Genomic DNA, 19,032 nt, shown 5'->3' on the forward strand with positions numbered 1-19,032 from the left:
TTCACATGTGTATGTAAAACGGCTTATAGGGGAGCTCATATTTGTTTTAACTCAATATTCAAAAAGATCGACGTACTAAACATTCTCCTGGTCGAATGGAGAAATATTCGTTCGCTTTTCAACCCAACACAATTTGCATGAAAATTTCATTATCCATCCTCCTCGTATATTGACAACATCAAAACATTCTCGAACATTCCAGAACAATACCCACTCTCGAATGAGACAGAAGGATAAAAATGATTGAGCTCAATAGTTTTATTTTCTTAGCATTGCTCTTAGGAATTTTATATGAATAAATGGAATTGTTCTATGGAGTGGAACAACCATTTTTTATTGAAGTCTGTCATTGTTTGATACTTTCCTGTGAGTTGTGACTTTAACGTACACGCGAGCTATCAAAATTATTTCAGTCGTATAAAATGCATTTTTTAATCATTTGAACACGAATTTGTGATAGGTACTTCTTCATTCCATCAATGTTTTAATTTAAGTTCACAAAAATATGCTCAAAGTAGTGTAATAAATCGTGTAAATAAGGGACATATTGTTCAAACATTGTCCACCCGTTTCAGGGTTGGCAGAAGAGCCATTTTCGTCCAGAAAGCGATAAGCAGTGCTTTTATTAAATTTTCTCGCATCGTGTGACTAATGTTGTCCAGCTGACGCGCATCCGACAGAATTACTTTCTCTTTTCATTCCCTTTTATAATATTTATACGGATTCCTAACGTCCTTTTTGTGTTGCTTTAATTTTCTCCCGTGTATTTTTCTTATATTTCCACACCGGTGATGTATTTTGGTTAGATTTTAGTGATACATTTGTGAAATTAGGTACTTATAGTTTTCAATACTGTTTCATCGTAAAGAAGCCTTGGATACATTGTGTAAGGTGCGTGCGAAATTCTTTAAACATATTATGTATCTAAGTTATGTATTTATATTTTTTGGCAGTTGTATGTCACATTGAATATTGCACCCTTATTGCACCTCATATTGTACATTAAAACTCTACCAAATAACCTGAGATTGTCTGAAACTAAAATATATCCTCGTCACCACCCAGGTTTTGATATACCTAGAGCGTTTCTCCCTGTTTTATTTAAATCTTAAATTGAACCGTATTGAGCAGAGGACCCTAAGATTTCACCTAGCACAGTTGTTATAAATGGATACAACAATTGCAAACATTTAATTGTTAATTACATTCCGTCGAAATTGATTAATTGTTACCCATTGATCTAAGTAACCGCTGCGTTAAATTGAGCTTAAAAGGAGAGTATTATAAATTATAGAAGATCTACAATAGCGAAACATTTGTCTGGTTCCCATTAATTATATTCGTTTTGTGAATACTACAATGAGGGTGACCAGTTTCATTGTCCCAATTAAAAAAAGATAACACTGGCAATAATGGAAGACAAAGGGAGCCGGGCTTTAAAACAATAGACTTTGATAGTTATCGTTTTATTTTTCTGAAAGGATTTTACCGTTGATATGTACATAACGTTCTTATTATGAGTGTATTTCGCTTAAAGTTAATGCGTACACCTACGCATTCGTATGCGGCAGCGAAATAACGAAAAAACTATAAGTAGTGTGGCAGGTTTCCGCATATGATATGTCTCACTCTATCACATAGATAGATGAAATAGTTGCGTCCTTGTCAGTATTGTTTCGCAATGACCTGCGAAACTGCCGTTACACAGACGCATACCTTTCGCTAGTGATGATTTGCATCGCAAAGCGTCAGCTCGCGTTCTGTCGGTTAGGACAGATTTTCGCGCCATGGATGCCGAAAATACTGAATTATTTTTGCATTCTATTCGAGATTATCCCGTATTATACGCAATTGGCAGATTATAAAAATACGTACAAAAAAGAGGTAGCATGGAGAAAACTTCAAGAAAAGACTCGGATAGATGGTAAGAAATTTATTGTTTATATTTCATACAGGCATACATTTTATGTTTTTAATTTTCTTTGAAATAATTTACAAATAATTGTGATCGAACATTAAACGCTGCTAAGTCTGCCCTATGTCTATTGGCATGCATTGGTACGAATGCTCCTAAAGTGTCCGAAAATTGTTTATTTTCGTATGTGTGTGCACCTTCTTGTATCTGCAATAAGTTATGCAAGCATACTGCAGCTTTAACAAGTTTAATAGTATTATTCAAATCTGTTTCAAAGGGCCTCAAGAATATTCTAAATTTTTGTGCTAAAATGCCAAACGCACATTCTACTGCTACTCGTGCCCTACTTAATGATTTATTAAATCTTTTTTAATCATTGTCATTCATTGCTGCGTCTCTAGTGAAAGGTCTCATTAGAAAGGTTTCTAATTTAAATCCTCCATCTGCAATGAATACATGTGGTGTAGTCTGTTGGAAACCTGGCAAAGGTTTTGGAGCTGGCAAATTCAGATCCCGTCCACTTTTTAAAAGCTGATAAAATGATGAGTTCTCAAATATTGTACTATCGGAATCTTTACCATATGATCCTACATCTATGTAAGTAAATTTGTAATGTGGATCAACTATTGCCAATAACACAGTAGAAAATCGTTTTTTATAGCAATAGAACAGTGAGCCGCTGTTAGGTGGACATTTAATAACAAAATGCTTGCCGTCAATACTCCCGAGGCAATTAGGAAAACCCCATATTGTTTGAAATGCTTCAGCTATTTCCAACCATGTTTTAGTAGAAGGAACCGGGATGTACTCTGGCTGTAGTATTTTCCAATGTTCGCATACTTGAGTTACTATCTTTGAAACGGTGCATTCACCCAAATGATAAGAGAAATATATTGTTGTGTATGTGTCACCAGTTGCTAAAAACCTGAAATATTGTTACAGTTAAAACTATGAAAAATAAATGGAGAAACCTAAGGGACACTTATAAAAAATATAAACAGGGTCAGCAAACAAGCAGTGGACAAGCCGCGAAGAAGCTTGCTAATTGGCAATGGGCTGAACAGATGTCGTTCATAGATTCATCCACAAACTTGAGACAAACTGAAAGTACACTGGATACCAGTACTATATCTATAAAGAATGAATATGAAAATTCTACAGAAGCCGAACAGGTTTCAAATAATGAACAGAACGAGCTTGTCGTTCAAGAACTGGAGACAGCATGGTCTACAGCTGAAACTGCAACTGAAGTATCCCGGAGAAGACGACACCGTGAAAGCAACGACGATCCTGCTGAGAAGATTATAAAGAAGACTCGAAAATCGGGTACTACGGACAGAAACGCTACAGAAAATCTTGTCAATATACCGTGTGATCGAATGGACATGGATTTTTTAGGTTATGCCCATACTGTAAAGAAATTTTCTCTACGAAAGCAAGCTATTATTAAACTTCAAATAACACAAATTATAACTGAGGCTCAACTTGAAGAATTGAATAATAGCCGGCCAAATTCTAATTTCAGCAATGCTTAATCCTCTAGTACTCCCAATTTTTACTACGTCGATAACGACTGGAACATTTCAAGATCGACACCATCTGAAGAACTGCAAACACATTCCATCCCAGACCCTCAAAACGTTTCAACTGCACAGATACATAAACCTAATACTCAAACACATTCTATCCCAGACACTCAAAACGTTTCAACTGCACAGATACACATACCTAATACTCAAACACATTCGATCCCATACACTCAAAACTTTTCGACTATTGCACAGATACACATACCTAATACTCAAACACATTCGATCCCAGACACTCAAAACGTTATAACTGCACAGATACATATACCTAATACTCAAACACATTCGATCCCATACACTCAAAACCTTTCGACTATTGCACAGATACACATACCTAATACTCAAACACATTCGATCCCAGACACTCAAAACGTTATAACTGCACAGATACATATACCTAATACTCAAACACATTCGATCCCAGACACTCAAAACGTTTCAACTGCACAGATACATATACCTAACACGCAAACACATTCGATCCCAGACACTCAAAACGTTATAAATCCTGCACTGATACACATACCCAGTGGCAGAAGAATTACACACACCCAAGTATCATGACAACAAAAAAACGAGAACACAACACGACATAAGACACAAAAATATACATGAATTTCTTTGTAATTGGAATGAACCGTGAATAAATACTTAAACATTACCTATAAGTAATAAATTTTCTTACCTTAAACAAAGTGCCAGTCTTTCTTTTGTTGGAATAGCCTCTCTGTAGTTTGTATTTTTCTTTTTAATATGAGGTTCAAGAAGATTGTGTAAATATTCAAAAGTTTCTGGCTTCATTCTGAAATAGGTATAGAAACGATCTTCATGTGATTGAAGTTCTAAGCACAGTTTATTTTCTCCAAGTTTCCGTCGTTTCTGATTTATTTCATGCACCCAGATTCTACGCTTTCTCTTTAGTACTGACACCAGCAATAACAATTCTTCTTCTTCAGAATCTGAAAGCGATGACTGAGATGATATTCTTTATTTATTACGTCTGCACCTGCAGTCGTCGAAAATTACAATGTTATATTATCATATCGAAAAAGTTGCGAAAACATTGCTGTGTACTAACGTTCCGCAGATATTTCGCTACGCAGTAGTTCCGCAGAGACTCGCTGCCGCATATGAATGCGTAGGTGTACTAAGCGAGTGCAGGAATAAATTTATATGAATATTTTTCCGACCCAAATATCGACCAATAGAATTGCACCATTCGACGTCACGTGGTACAACCTACATGGTATTATACTGATAATTTTTTGAAAATTTTCTCTGGTCGTTGACGTCAAACTGACAGGTTCAATTCAATTGTGAAATTATTGGCCGACATTTGGGACGGAAAAATAATCTCCCGAATACCACACGAGCTTCAAAATTATCTGGCATTTCCCTCAAGGTTCCCTGCAAACAAATAAAGTCGTCAAGTTTTTCAGGAAAAATCACTCGCGCTTCGCGCTCGTGATTTTTTAACCTTAACTAAAAACTTGACTCCTTCATTTGTTTGCAACGAACCTATCGGAAAATACCCGATAATTTTGAAGCTCTTGTGGTATTATAAGTGAATATTTTGTTTTAATTTCCGTGTCAGATCGACTTTCGTTTTTTTTATACAGTGAAAAATACAGTATATTGTACTACTTATTGTTAGAACTACATTTATTATAATTAAATAAAAATAATGTATTTAAAGGAGAATGGGCAAATTGGGCCTGAAACTTGGGCTAACCCCAATACACACGAAATATTGTTTTTGTGATAGATCATTACACATACCTAACGAAAAAAATAAAATAAAAAAATAAATCAACCGAGTTCTTGTACAGTCTAGGCAAAAAGTTTTATTTATTTTGCGCACAATAACGGTGTTTTTAATTCGAGTGAAGTAAATATAAACCTAAATGTCACTGGAGTGACTGAGTTTAACCATAAAAAACGTCTAACTACGTTGAACTATAATAAACGCGGTATAGGTACCTGTTACAAAACATAATATTAGTGTATTTCGGTTATTAGAAGGCTTCAGATTAGTACGTCTTTGTAAGTGAAAGTGAATAGGAGTAACATAAAGATACTGTCATTGTCTTGCAACAGTTATTAATAGCAAAAAATATTATACACAAAGTAATAAAACTTGATGTGACTGTACAAAAACCCGGTTGATTATTTTTTTATATATATTTTTCCCGTTATGTATGTGTTATGATCTATTATAAAATCAATATCTCATGTGTATTGGTCCAACTCAAGTGTTCAGTTCAGGCCCAACTTCCATAATAAAATGCCCATTCTCCTTTGTATAAATTTAAAGATTTCTAGGAAATAATGGTAGACGTTTAAATTGAACTGCAATAAAAAGTAAATCGTAAAGTACAATTACCCAATACAAGTATATCTCTAATCAGATCCCTGTCCGTGTACTTAAATAACAATTTAAATAAAGTCAATAAAAGATAAAGATAATGTTCGTTTAAATACTTGTTTTCAATCTTAATGTACATCGGAGAGTGGTCACATTACTGACCGTGAAATACAGAAGCTTGGTTGTTCTATCGAGGACCAATCTGGCCCAACGCGTCGATTCCGCGAAATTCGTTAATTAATTTGAACATTCATGCTTAATTATCGGACTCTTCAATTAAATACCCTTTTAATTTGTTTTATTCGCTGCTCCTGTTGTTCTTGTATTGTTTTATAATTTATGCGGAAGCTTGCAAGATCTATTTTGGGAGCAGATTTGTTTTAGGGTGATGACAATGTGATTTTTTTTCATTTTATAAACCAATAAGTCAGACAATCATGTTAGTCAAAAATCTCTACAATTTAATATGACACAACATACTAAAAACTATGACTATTGGGACAGTAATAAGAAAAGTTTTAATTTTTTTTACAAAACTTTATTTTATTAATTAGTTAAATCATGATGAGAGGCTGAATTGATCAAAAATGAAACCAATCCTAATTCGCTCGTACGCATATAATACACGCCTACTTAACGCCGTAAAAATTAAACTATTATTAACACGTGCATTTACCCGATCTTTAAATCTTATTCGATAAAATTGTATTCGTAAGACGCAGGCTAGTTGAATATTACGTCAGCTAAAAGAAATTTGTTTATCTCGAGCCACTGAGTCAAAAACTTTTAATGGCACAATTGCAGTTCATATTCCTTTCTTAAACCGTAGTCGTTATAAAATGAACATTTTATCCATCCGATGCTATGATTTTGTAGAAAAGCGTTTCATATAATATTTTAAAGTACATTGCATTACTATTATTTCTTAATAGACAACTTAGACAATTGTATTATTGTAAACATTTAATAGGTATATTTTTCAGGTAGAATTATCGTTTAATCCCTCAGTCCCGGAATCACAGACACAATAGAAAATCTATTGGGTCGCGGCCCGATCGGGCCGCTCGGTGGTCAATGGGTTAATAGAATTTATTTTGGTTTAACTGAGGCAAAATGGATATAATTCCGTATATTAAATAAACTTCGTTGTCGATTAATACGGGAAACAAAATATTCCATTAATTACCTATACATATTGTGAAAAATGTTCTACAAAGTCGTATTCATTTTAATATAAAATAAATATATTTCAAATATATCGGGTTGCGATATACTTAAGTAATCCATCAGTACTTTATCACATACGCTACAAGCTTGTAGTTGTTTCGATGAATCTACACAATTTATCACAAGTGGTCGTGCGGTCCAGCCGATCCCGAGATCGCTCCAACTGATTCCAGTGTTAATATAACTCTATAGGGATTAAAATATTTTTTTTTATTTTTGAATGCATTTTATTACCAATCTTGTAAGACGAGACTTTTTTTAATGAAGAATCGATTTTATTTTTATAGCTAAATTAATTTTAATTGCTTTAGCACTTTTCTTGCAATTATAGCTTATTTGTCAAAAGCGTAACGACGCTTTGCATTGGAATTGCTAACGAGCAATTCCAATATTATAATATTTAAAGTTAAAGTAAAAATCTTTATCCTTGAATACATGATAATTTTATAGCAACAAGTTGTATCTCGATGCAATCTTAAATACGCAAATGTCAGTCCAATAATCATAACTTTCCAAACAGTCCAATCAATTACAAGAATATTAAACGCAGTTAGGGTAATTGAGTATTTGAATTAAAAAAAAATATTGATTTTTTTTATGTATTTTGAAACTTTATTATTAATAATATTGATATTTAATACAAATAACTTCAAAAAAAATTTTTTCCGTTAATTATAAGCAATTAAAAATTGATGAAATTTGAATTAGAATCACGTGACTACAAACGCGCCATGACTGGTCACCACAGTTGTGACGTCATAATGTTATAACTATGTATTAACTGCAGTACATAGCGTTTACGGCTATTACACGTGACTAGACAATAATATTGAAAGTTTATTGCTAAAATACGATTTGTTAGTTGGTTCCGAATTAGTTAGTTACGAAAAAAATAAGAATCATCAAGAATAGATGTTGATATATTTATGATCACCGATTTTTGTCAGGAGTTGCCTTTGTAGTATTCGTACATAATGGTACAAAACGATAACTTTTGAGGTTCGCCATTTTTAATATAAATTTAAGTAATATAATTAACAATTAATATATTTAATATGTAACTTAATAATGACAACAAAATTAAATAGATCAAAACACTGTATTAACACGCTTTTATTAGCTTCACCTGTATGTTTGTATGTAACAGAATCCTTTCGAAGTTTCGACTCGATTTTGACCCACTTAAAACCGACGGATTTTGTTCAAATTTTGAACACTTATCAAGGTCCGATGACAATACAATAATATCATAAATTTATCCTGATAAGGATCGCCAGGATCAGCTTAAAACATATGTTTGTAGGTATGTAACCAATTCTCCTTTCGATTCGATTTAGACCCACTATAAACCGACGGATTTAATTTAAATTTTGTATACTTATAAAAACCCGGTAACAATACAATAATTTCATAAATTTACCTTATTATCCTGTTAAGTATTTCAAACTATATTTATTGTTCTATCAACTGCAATGAGTGAAAATTAACATTATGACGTCACACGCGCTTGGGTGACGCTTCGGGAGTTGCCGGCGTGTCTTCGGTACTGGATTCAAAGACTAATTTTTATTTTGAAATAACTTTTGAATTATTGCAAAAAAATAAAAATAAAAACAGTTTTGCTATGAAACTAATATATAATCTTTCCATTTATCACAAAAAAATTTTTAATTCAAATACTCAATTGGTAATTTATGCAGCCGTACACATCTCTGTGACAGGAACATTGTCATAGATTGCAGAGCTTGTTAACAGCAATACATTTTCCACATCAACACCTTTAGTGCGTTGCTTTAATAAACAGCTAGAGAAGTTGCATGGCTGGATACGATAAACGTACCGCCTCCAGCTATATCTATAAGTTATGTAACGTGACAGTTAATTCTTATTTTTATTAACACAAGCTGGTAAGGGATATTGTCTACGTAGTAAAGAAAACTGGTTGAGACCCAGTTTCGTTTAGGGTGGCATTGTATGGAAGCGAATTACTGTCTCTTAATATAATAGAGCGTGACAGAAAGAAATTAAGTTTTGAGAGACAGTTGTGTATTCTACTACAAAAGTTTATATTTGTAGCAGTACTACTTCTACATAGCAATATACATAATGATTGTTAATATTTGGCACAAATTTTCTTTTTGCAGGTAAAGTTAACTGCGTATTTATAGGCTCTTAATTATATTATTCCATATTATGCAAATAAAACTATGATTAATTATTTATATTTTTGTTATGTGTTATGTTGTATCGTTAAAAGTTAGGTTGCCGAGTTAGGTTTTATATTCGTATTGGTACTATACCTACGAAGCTTCCCCTTGGGTACACTATATTTCTAAGTGATCTAGCCTACGGGTTCTCAAAACGCAAATTGTGTCGGTTCTCGTGGATTATATTGCATATAAATATGATTTTTTATAACACTCAGTGGGGAGACTTCGAACCTTAATACATAAGAATGAGATGGTATTTATTGCAAGTAAGTTTTGTTCCGAGAAGGGAGGGGTCCATAAGGAAACATATTTTACATATAGATTTTTTCTGTTGTTCTTGTATAAGTTTCAAGATTGGATGTATGTAAATATTGATGCAGTATATCACAGAAATGTAATCGAAAGTGGAAATAGGAAAGTATATTGGCTGGGGATTTTTATACTGTCAAAGGTTATAAATATATTAAAACTACAACTAGATCCACAAACTACCTACGTGTCGTTTTAATTAAAACAGTTTGTATTGGGTTCATACATTGCATTCGCACTTAGTTACATAGTCAGGCGCTCGCTACATGCATTCATTTCTATCTAATACCCATTTCTGTTAGCAAGTTTCATTGTATTGTGTCGGACGTGCAGTAGGTATACAATGTTAATTAAATTAAAGTACTTTGTTGATCTATATGGAAATTAATACTGTTTAGAACATTCGATATTGTCCTTACTAGATGTGATTTGCATTGCAATATGGAGCATGTTGCAAATGTTATTGTAGTTTTTAGAGTTTAATATAATTTGCATATAAATTAATGTATAACTTGTTCTTTTTAAATAAATATAACATTCCAAAATTGTTTACACATTTCGTTATTATTTAATTCCATAAAATATTTACTTATTGAAACATAAAAATTGTGTTCGCGTAAAACGCTCGTTTGTTTCAGCCACTCGGAACTTTACGAGCTCAAATAAAATTATTTATTTTGAAAATTGTGTAACACGACATAAAGCTATTGTTTAGCTGACCCAGATGCAAAGTTACGACTTGGAAAATGTCAATATGCACATGGTCCATTTGCACAAACGTGAATAATCGGTTGCAGAGGCTCAAGCCAAGAAAATAACAAAAGAAGTTCTGTTTCAACGAAATTTTACTTAACTGTATTTGGCATGGCTAACGTTTTCAACCGAGTAATATTAAACTAGAAAATAGGGTGATTCTTACGTAGTACGAGAGCGGGTTGCGAAATTGTTGGATCTATATAATATGTATTTTGTGAATAAATGTTTGATATATTGCAATGGTTGTGCCTCGATGTCTTTTATGAATAATTCAATATCCGATTATATCGATAAGAATTTACTATGAATTATTTTTTAGACAGATTTATATTACGATAGGCAGACATGAGACAGCATTTAATAATGTATACAGATAAACCATACAACGATGTTAACTTTCGTTCAGCAAAATAGTTTCTAGCTCTTGGTCCTCTGATGTTTTACTTAGAGCGTGAAAATTGGGTCTCTAGTTTACTAGAAATTTATTCTTACGTATGCTGGCACTGTTTTGTGTCTACTGTACGTCGTTGCAGGTACAACTTATATCTTTGTAGACATTTACTATCTTTTTATTGCCACGTACGCTGATTTACGGGGCTATTTTAGAACAATGATATGTTATTTTTATTGTTGGTAATAATAAATATAAACTACGTTGTCTCGTATATGTGGAGGTAATTCAATTCATACTTTTAGTCACATCTCATGTCAAGTGTATTACGATTTATTGAGTACAATTATAAAAACATCTGAAAGTATAAAGCTTGATAAAGCATGGATTAGCAGTTTTGTTAAATTTGTGCTAGTGTCGTTTGTTTTGTGTCGATGTTTGGACCAACGATGCAGTAAGTTTTCTAAGCTACAGTTTTCTTTTTTGCCACGAATACGAACGTTTTCAAATAATATACGTTTATGCTGTTCATGCGTTTTTGTACTGTAAATAATCGAAATCGAAAATCGAAAAAAAATTCATACATCATAAATAAGGAGTGGGTATAATTATTAGGTAATATTGTAAACATTTGTAACTTTATGACAAATTTACCAAAAACTAAAACGTATAAGCTTTCAAACTGTATTTGCTAACATAATATTATTCTATTGCAGTTGGGAAAATGCAATCAAGACCGCGGGTTTCCAGCCGTGGCAGAAAATCTTTGCATACAACGTTATATGGCGCAGCTTAGTTACTATACTGTTTCTGTAACTATACTAGTTCTAACATTGTTCGAAAATGTTCGCTTATAAATTTGCACGTGCATAGCGAATATTTAGTTTGCTACAGTTACACGTGTACGTAATTGTATTTTATGGAATAATAACAAACATGTTTGTTTAGGAAATATTTTAATTAGCTTATTGGAATTGAGGGTATTTTTATTATTTGAGTTAATTAAATCTAGAATTATAGTTAACCCAAACAAGAGAGGTAAGACCGATCGTTTTCATGTTTTCTAGAGATGATCTGTATATTCACATTTTAATTAATAGATAGTAATATTATCCACCAACATGCATTATACGGAATTAGATGAAATAAAAGGGTATAAGAAGCCTCTATTGCTTTTTAAGAGATTTATTTTATCCAAAAAGAGGATGCTTCGAATCTTCCTGTTGCAGACTGTAGTTACTTTATGAGAATTTCATTTATTTGTTATGGTTATTTACATATCTGTAAATGTGACATACCTTTTTAGTGATGTATAGTTAGAAGGTTAATAATTATAATTCTTTAATTAATTAGTTTGAGATTGATTTTGTCCTAATAATTTACACTGAAAAGCAATAACGTTTATTTAGCTCTTACTTAAAACATAACACAAACGAAAAGCCATTATACAAAAAATACTCCGGATACAGTGGCAATAAGATTTCCATTTAGAACGGGCGACTCGTATCAAGTCGTTATCGCTCCGGATCCGTTACGCCACCGCTCCGACACGGTTCCGAACGACCAAAATATTTCCAAGACACTTTACCATGGAGCTCTTTAAAGTATAATACCCTATTCAAGCCTTTGTCTGTTGCACTTCTTTTCAATTTTCTATGTAAAGGAGCGAAGTAGATTACGTCTTTAAAAAGTTAGTCGGGTTTATGCAGACTGCCGTACTGGTATTAGGTATATTTTTGCTGTATTACTATGAAATTGTTACTTAAAATTTAAAAATGTAATGAAATGTAATGCATGAATGAGTGATTTATTTTATAAAAAATGAGGATTCTTTTAGGAAAGGGGTTGTGCTGTTGTCTTATAAGATTTTCTTATTATTCAAGCTGTAAAAGATTAGAAATTGAGTGCTTTAAGACTTAAATAAGATTTATTTATTCATTTATAGATAATAGTAAAATAAAAAAAATTAAAGATTTTGAATTATTGTTGTGTTTTATTAAGATCAATACAGATCATAATGTAACTCCTATTTCTGTATTTCACGAAGTATCTGATTATTCCTATCCCGTACGTAGGTATCCTATACAAATAAAACTTCAATTGACAACATTTTATAGTGGCGCCCGTCTTTGCCATAATATAATTTAAAATTTCGAGCTCTAATTAACATAACTATCAATGTAATAATTTGTCATTAGACGCCTAACTCACATGTTTCATTAAAAATGTAAACTAACAAAACTATCAATGTTATCATTCAGTAGTTCATCTATGCTTCTTCATTAGCCTCAAAAAAATGTATATCAAGCTACTTAGCTAGCGTTTCTAGTATGGTAAACGCTTCACGCTTAGCCCAAGTTCTCCGCAGGTAGTAACTTCAAAGAGGCTTACAAACGGACGCCCCTAGACAACATTTGCTAATTCACTTTGATGTCCCCTCTCCCCAGTCTCCCCTTTCGAAACGAGAAAACGCGTAAAGTTTAAACGGCTAAAATATTAAACGCCCTATATATTTTCTTGTATTGTTTTAAAATTATTCTGGATTGCTTGATAGAAATTGAAAATCTTTTATCGCTTCAAATCGCGTACTCTGTGGAGTTTTTGGTGGACTCCTGCATATAGAACATAATATGTGTTAGTTATACATATATACATTAAGATTGTATAATATTTTATAAGCTTAACTTAATTTTATTAGCTTTATATAGCTTAAACATTTATAACAATAACTTACTAATGACGTAGGCATACAAAGCTAAGTTTACCAGTTATATTATTTGTAATTTCAATAATTACTCCGTATAGCTGTTGTAAAATTAAATACCTAATATTTCATTAAGAAAAGTAAGCGCAACTTAAGTCAACTGTGACCAAACTTTTGTGTTGACCTAAATTTATAACAACAAGGCAATACAATTTAAACTTTTGCGATTGAAAATTCTTACTACAGATTTGGAGTTGATTCAAAATAAAATTGAGTACATGTGATTACATGATGTACTGTTACTAATTAGTAACAGTGCTATTAACCATTAATTTTCATGTTGTACCTACACATTATTGACTGACCGGTTGGCTTGGTTGGTATATATGTATGTTTATCAGCCATCTGGTTTCCATAACACAAGCGAAAGCTTAGTGTGGGATCAGATCGTGCCGTGTGTGAAAATTGTCGTGAAATATTTATGATATTAACTTTCTGATTATTGTTCCAGACAAATTCTTGAGTGTGTATTGTGACGTTGTTACGTTTTCATGTAAAAAAAATTGTGTTTATTTGTAAGCATACAAAGTTTTGTAACAAAATCTACATTCCCTTCCCTCTAGATAATAAATCAAGGCATTCGTCATACATATCAAAATAACCACATTAAATATTGCTGAATAAAACGACCACAAAGACATTCCACATACAATACATTATTGGTAAAACCGCATTCATTTCATACTTAATACTTATTAAGCTTTCAGAGATATTGCTTTGTGGAAGGCCGCTGGTTACAACATGCTTTCATAACGTAGATTGAAAACGATGCAAAGCGGCCGCAAGAACGCTTTGTGGTGAACATTTTATTTTTGTCCTGTTTCACCGTTGAACTCCAGTTCATACTTTCTTGTTTTGCGAATAGTTACGTTAGAGGTTACGGTAGAGAGTTAGGAGGTTCTTTATGTGACAGTTTTTTTGAGCATCGCTTTTCGTCCTTTGAAATACGATCGTGTTTGAAATACTACATGATATACGAGATTTGGTAAAGTTAAGTGTTGTTTAGTATGTGTATAAACAAATAATTACTCAATAGTGTAGACTGTAGATGTACCTATATAGTGCTCCCGGGATGGAGGACCAGAAACGTGTCTTTGTCACGTAAATTAATATTAGTGGTGTACAAGAGATGTCAAGGGGAGCAAACAATTATTAAACCACGGTTATATTCATTATAGTTTCTAATTATATTTCCTGATTCTTTTTGTAAAAAAGTGAATTTATGAAAATTCTCCATTATTAAAATTCAAATTCAAATTATATTTATTTGCAAGAATGCAGTTACAAATAATAGATGTTTTAATTATCTACTATATAATATTAAGTCTCTATCTAATAGAAAAGGAACCTTTTTTTTTAATTTCATCAATAATCGTTTTGCATTTTGTACTTACGTGTATTTTTATCTTTTACTTTCTGTTTGTAAAGAAACATTATGGACCTCCATCATTAAGATATAATGTAACACAAGGTGAGTAGATAGCATTTTCACGCCCGATATCCCTCTAATTAAATTTATACTAATGAGACCGTTAATTAGAGTTAATGATAGTTATATTTTTATTACGTAGATGTATATCTAGTATCTACTAATCTCATTATTATAGCTGAAAATAGGTTTTAGAAATAAAACTGCGCCTGACAGTTTCAAAAGGTGATAATCTCTTATATATAAAATTCTCGTGTCACAATGTTAGTCTGCATACTCCTCCGAAACGGGTGGACCGATTCTCATGAAATTTTCTGTGCATATCGGGTAAGTCTGAGAATCGGCAATATAAAATTTTCACGAAACGACACTTCAACAAATATTAGTTTATTTAACCACTAGCGAAAGCTTCATCATTTACATTAAATGAAACAAGTTAAATATAAAATAGGAAAGTCAATCGGAATAAATTAGCTTATTTACTAATTAGAGATCGTTAAATGAAATGGCTCATTTTATGTAATGGGCAAGCGCTTGAGTCACTTATTTAAATAAGTGGTGCCCAAAGTGTTGTTACGAATTAACCCAATTTGCTTCCAACACTGGGTCATGTTATGCGCAATTTTCGCTTGCTATGTAAATTCGAAAACCTTAATTTTAATATAAAATTATTTTCTAACCACCTTGTACTTAGTTTTCAATTTACGACGAAAGCACCTAATAACAAAAAATGACATAAATAATTATATTTATACAGTGGAAGTTTTAGTTGTTACATACATATTTTTATTAACTTTTTTCTATCTAACGTTTATGCCCAAATAGTTTCAATTATAAACTCTAACTTTTCTTTATTTCTATTCATGTATTCTTCACCAATCTCTATCTATCTAAATTGATTGTTTTATTTTGAAAATAGAGCAATTTAAAAATAATGCAAGCCCTTAAGCCAGTTCAAGGGTATCATGGTGCCCTAGTTAATGCGGTATAATTATGCTAATAGCATAATATCTATTGAACGTCTTACGTCCATTGTTAAGGCTACTCACCACATTGCAATTACTCGCTTGCTAAGCAATAGTAATTAGCATGCCTACATCCTGTCCTTTCTTTGTAGGTAATTGCTAAATTATCAATATGTCATACTTATTTTACTTCAATATTCGTTATGAAATTCCTGCTTTTATTTTGTCTTATGGTTAACGTTGTTGATCAGCGTATTGTAAAAAGACTGGCCTAGGACTGACCTTAGCATCACAGGAACTAAATTTTAAAAACAATACCCAGTAGTTAAGACAAATTGAATGGATATTATTATTACTATATGTTCGGTAATCGTTCGAATGCTTTTATTGGCAACTTTTATTTATAACGCTGTGGGGTCGAAATCCAGGATTATTTGGCTAACTTTGACCCTCTAAAAAGAACAAGACAAGTTTGAGTGAAATATGCATTGCATTATATTTAAATGGTCAAAATAGTTGTTTTTTTTAATAAATAATGTTATATAAACCAAATTATGTTCTACGATACGTACTAAACGATAATAACTATGTATGTTTGTACGTACATTTAATTATCACCTCTATAACACAGTAGTGCGTATTTATAAGGCAGGTGCCAACATATATCTGCTTTCAATATGGGCCCATTGTACCATTATTGGTAAACAAGATGCATTAAATATAATGCATGCACGTGTTGCATTTATTCCAAATGCTGTAAATAAGCACAGTTAACTCTTTTTTACAACATCCTGATTATATATGTATTTTAAATCTTTATTTTATAAGAATAAAGTATATTATTGCATATTTTTGTTAATTTTAAACTATATTTACTATATATGTACTTGGGCTGTAGTAGTCCTTACGTTATTCAGACTAATATTCTTTTCGTGGGTAAATTACCTAGTCTGTTAAGTAATAACGATGTGAATGATTGGGAAATGTTTGCATTTCGTCATGATATATATGTTATTTTACCAGTTTGAAACCCTTCCGTTATTTACTTTATTAACATGAAGGGGACTGAAGGTTACATCTAAATATAGGCAATTTAATATTTGTACTGGAATTTTATTACACATTCTTTTTCTCCGTTCATAATTATATTAATTTAAGAAACTAGAACCGTTGAAATCAATACAGAAATATATCCACGTGCCGTTGTATCCAATTAAATATTTGCAAGTTCCAATTTATACAAATAAGAATGTGTTTTTCAAGCTTTTATTTTTCTTTTGTTACATTTTTCACAAAATTATTAACAAATATACATATTATAAAGTATACATATTACAAATTATAAAGTGTTATAATATTCATCTAACATTCGCAACATCAACTTGTTTATCACAAAAATTGCAAGCGCATTACCTACCTAACGTTCAGAAATCCAATTTGCCCCAAATGAATAACAATGAAGCATTTTAAGATTGTCAAACATCAGCATTCGCGGTACGGCTGATGTATTTACGACGAAGCCAGACAACCACCCGTGTAATATAATCGCCATTATGACACCGTAATTAATGAGTATTCCAGTTGACCTACATTGAACGCAATTTAATGTTAATGTTATAATATTCAGCGTAACTGACGACGCAACGTAAATTACGCGCACTTTGTCATTACTACCGAAATGAGATACAAATTGTTAGGTTTTCTCGTCGACGATGTGGATTGCAACCGATATTGAAGTATAGAAAATATTACATTTTTTACCATTAAGATATTGACTTTTTTATTGCAACCCGACTAACTTGATGGTATGTGATAGTTGCTGGCTATGACAATCAAATCATTAGGAGATATTATTATTATATTAAAGAATAAATGTAATATTAAAATTATTTTTTATTGTATGAAAGCCTTAGGTCGTATAAAGATGGTAGTATAAAGAAAAAGGCTTTCCTTATTGCTAGAAGTGAAGTTACAACCGCTATTTTTGAGCAAGCATTAAAAATCATGACTACCTGAGGAGCTACAAAAAGCTTTCATGTTTATATGGAACACACATTAACTTTATCGATTTATCATAAAAACTTTATGGAAACTACATTTTCGTATAAACATAGTATTCAGGGTGTTGTGTTTATATCATGTTTTAATATCTTTAACATCACTATCGATGAAAATTTTATCGCTGGATGAAAATAGGTTCAGGGGAAATCCGTCGATAAGTTTATGGGGGAAGTTCCAGAATTGCTTGGCAATGTTTCGATGGCAATTCTTGATAGGTGGGGCGTTGTCGGGACATTAACAACCGGCTTGTGGAAAGGTATCTATTTGTGCAGGAAGCTGTATAGCAGTTGAGACATAAACGCTTCTGCCGATTATTCAACTGTCGCAGTATCTTGCATGATATAAAACTATTCCATTGTTTACAAATTAAATGGTATAAATCTTATTTGTGATTTATTAAAAAAAAGTCGTATTTATTATATAAAATATGTAAGATCAATTTAATTTTCTATGTAAATAATTTTTATTAATAACGATACCAATTGTGGTATCGTTATTATATATTAAAAAACGTATCGGTATTGCAATTTGTAATTGTACAAATTTACCATAATTTATATGCAGTCAATTAAGGCAATTTTTAACCTTCGACTACTACAGAATAGAATCAAGGATTATATTAACTGGATCGAAATTATTTTACACATATATAAGATTATATATTACCACAGTCTAATTTTTTTTATAATGTGATATTCTGTAAATAAAAATAACAGGATAACGTTATCTTTGCCTCAGTCTAAATGTAGTAAACCACAAAACCAATAGAGCTACTAATTTGTTTTACCTGTAAATTTTCACATGTTTGGTAAATTATAGAAGTATTTTTGTTAATCCTGTGTATACACGATATACGTAAAGTAATACTTATTGAAAATCTGTTTTAGAATAAATTTTCATAAAATGATCCAAGTTGAATAATGTTCAGCTTTAGTATCACGAGGCAATTCAAACAACAAGTATTTTTATTATCAAACAAAGGCATAATTTTCCGAACAAATACAGCTTTTACCCGAAACTTTCTCATGACCGCTGCGAAATTCCACCAGGT

The 19,032-nt window shown here is 31.9% G+C and overlaps 1 protein-coding gene across 2 annotated transcripts; it reads left to right on the forward strand.

Annotated features, from left to right (window-relative positions):
- The first annotated feature begins 1,745 nt into the window (after nucleotides 1-1,745).
- On the forward strand, nucleotides 1,746-11,735 carry LOC149907077 (uncharacterized). Of its 2 annotated transcripts, XM_090103804.1 has the most exons (3): nucleotides 1,746-1,924; nucleotides 2,858-3,313; nucleotides 11,479-11,735. In XM_090103804.1, the coding sequence occupies exons 1-3, from the start codon at nucleotides 1,792-1,794 to the stop codon at nucleotides 11,556-11,558; spliced, it is 669 nt and encodes a 222-aa protein (XP_089959930.1). In that variant the 5' UTR covers nucleotides 1,746-1,791; the 3' UTR covers nucleotides 11,559-11,735. The 2 variants fall into 2 exon arrangements, with proteins under 2 accessions (XP_089959930.1, XP_089959929.1); XM_090103803.1 differs by lacking the exon at nucleotides 11,479-11,735 and having other exon boundaries at nucleotides 2,858-4,108.
- Nucleotides 11,736-19,032: the final 7,297 nt, after the last annotated feature.

This window comes from Colias eurytheme, chromosome 7 (genome assembly GCF_061535395.1).
Source record: "Colias eurytheme isolate Ceu_HAF_F1 chromosome 7, ilColEury1 Martin Lab GWU primary, whole genome shotgun sequence".
NCBI lineage: Eukaryota > Metazoa > Arthropoda > Insecta > Lepidoptera > Pieridae > Colias > Colias eurytheme.

What these genes read in the sequence shown, in the direction of transcription:
- LOC149907077 (XM_090103803.1), top strand. Translation starts at nt 1,792, where the DNA reads ATGCCGAAAATACTGAATTATTTTTGCATTCTATTCGAGATTATCCCG. An exon ending in AGAAAAGACTCGGATAGATG is followed by an intron (nt 1,925 to 2,857) that starts GTAAGAAATTTA and finishes ATATTGTTACAG; the next exon opens with TTAAAACTATGAAAAATAAA.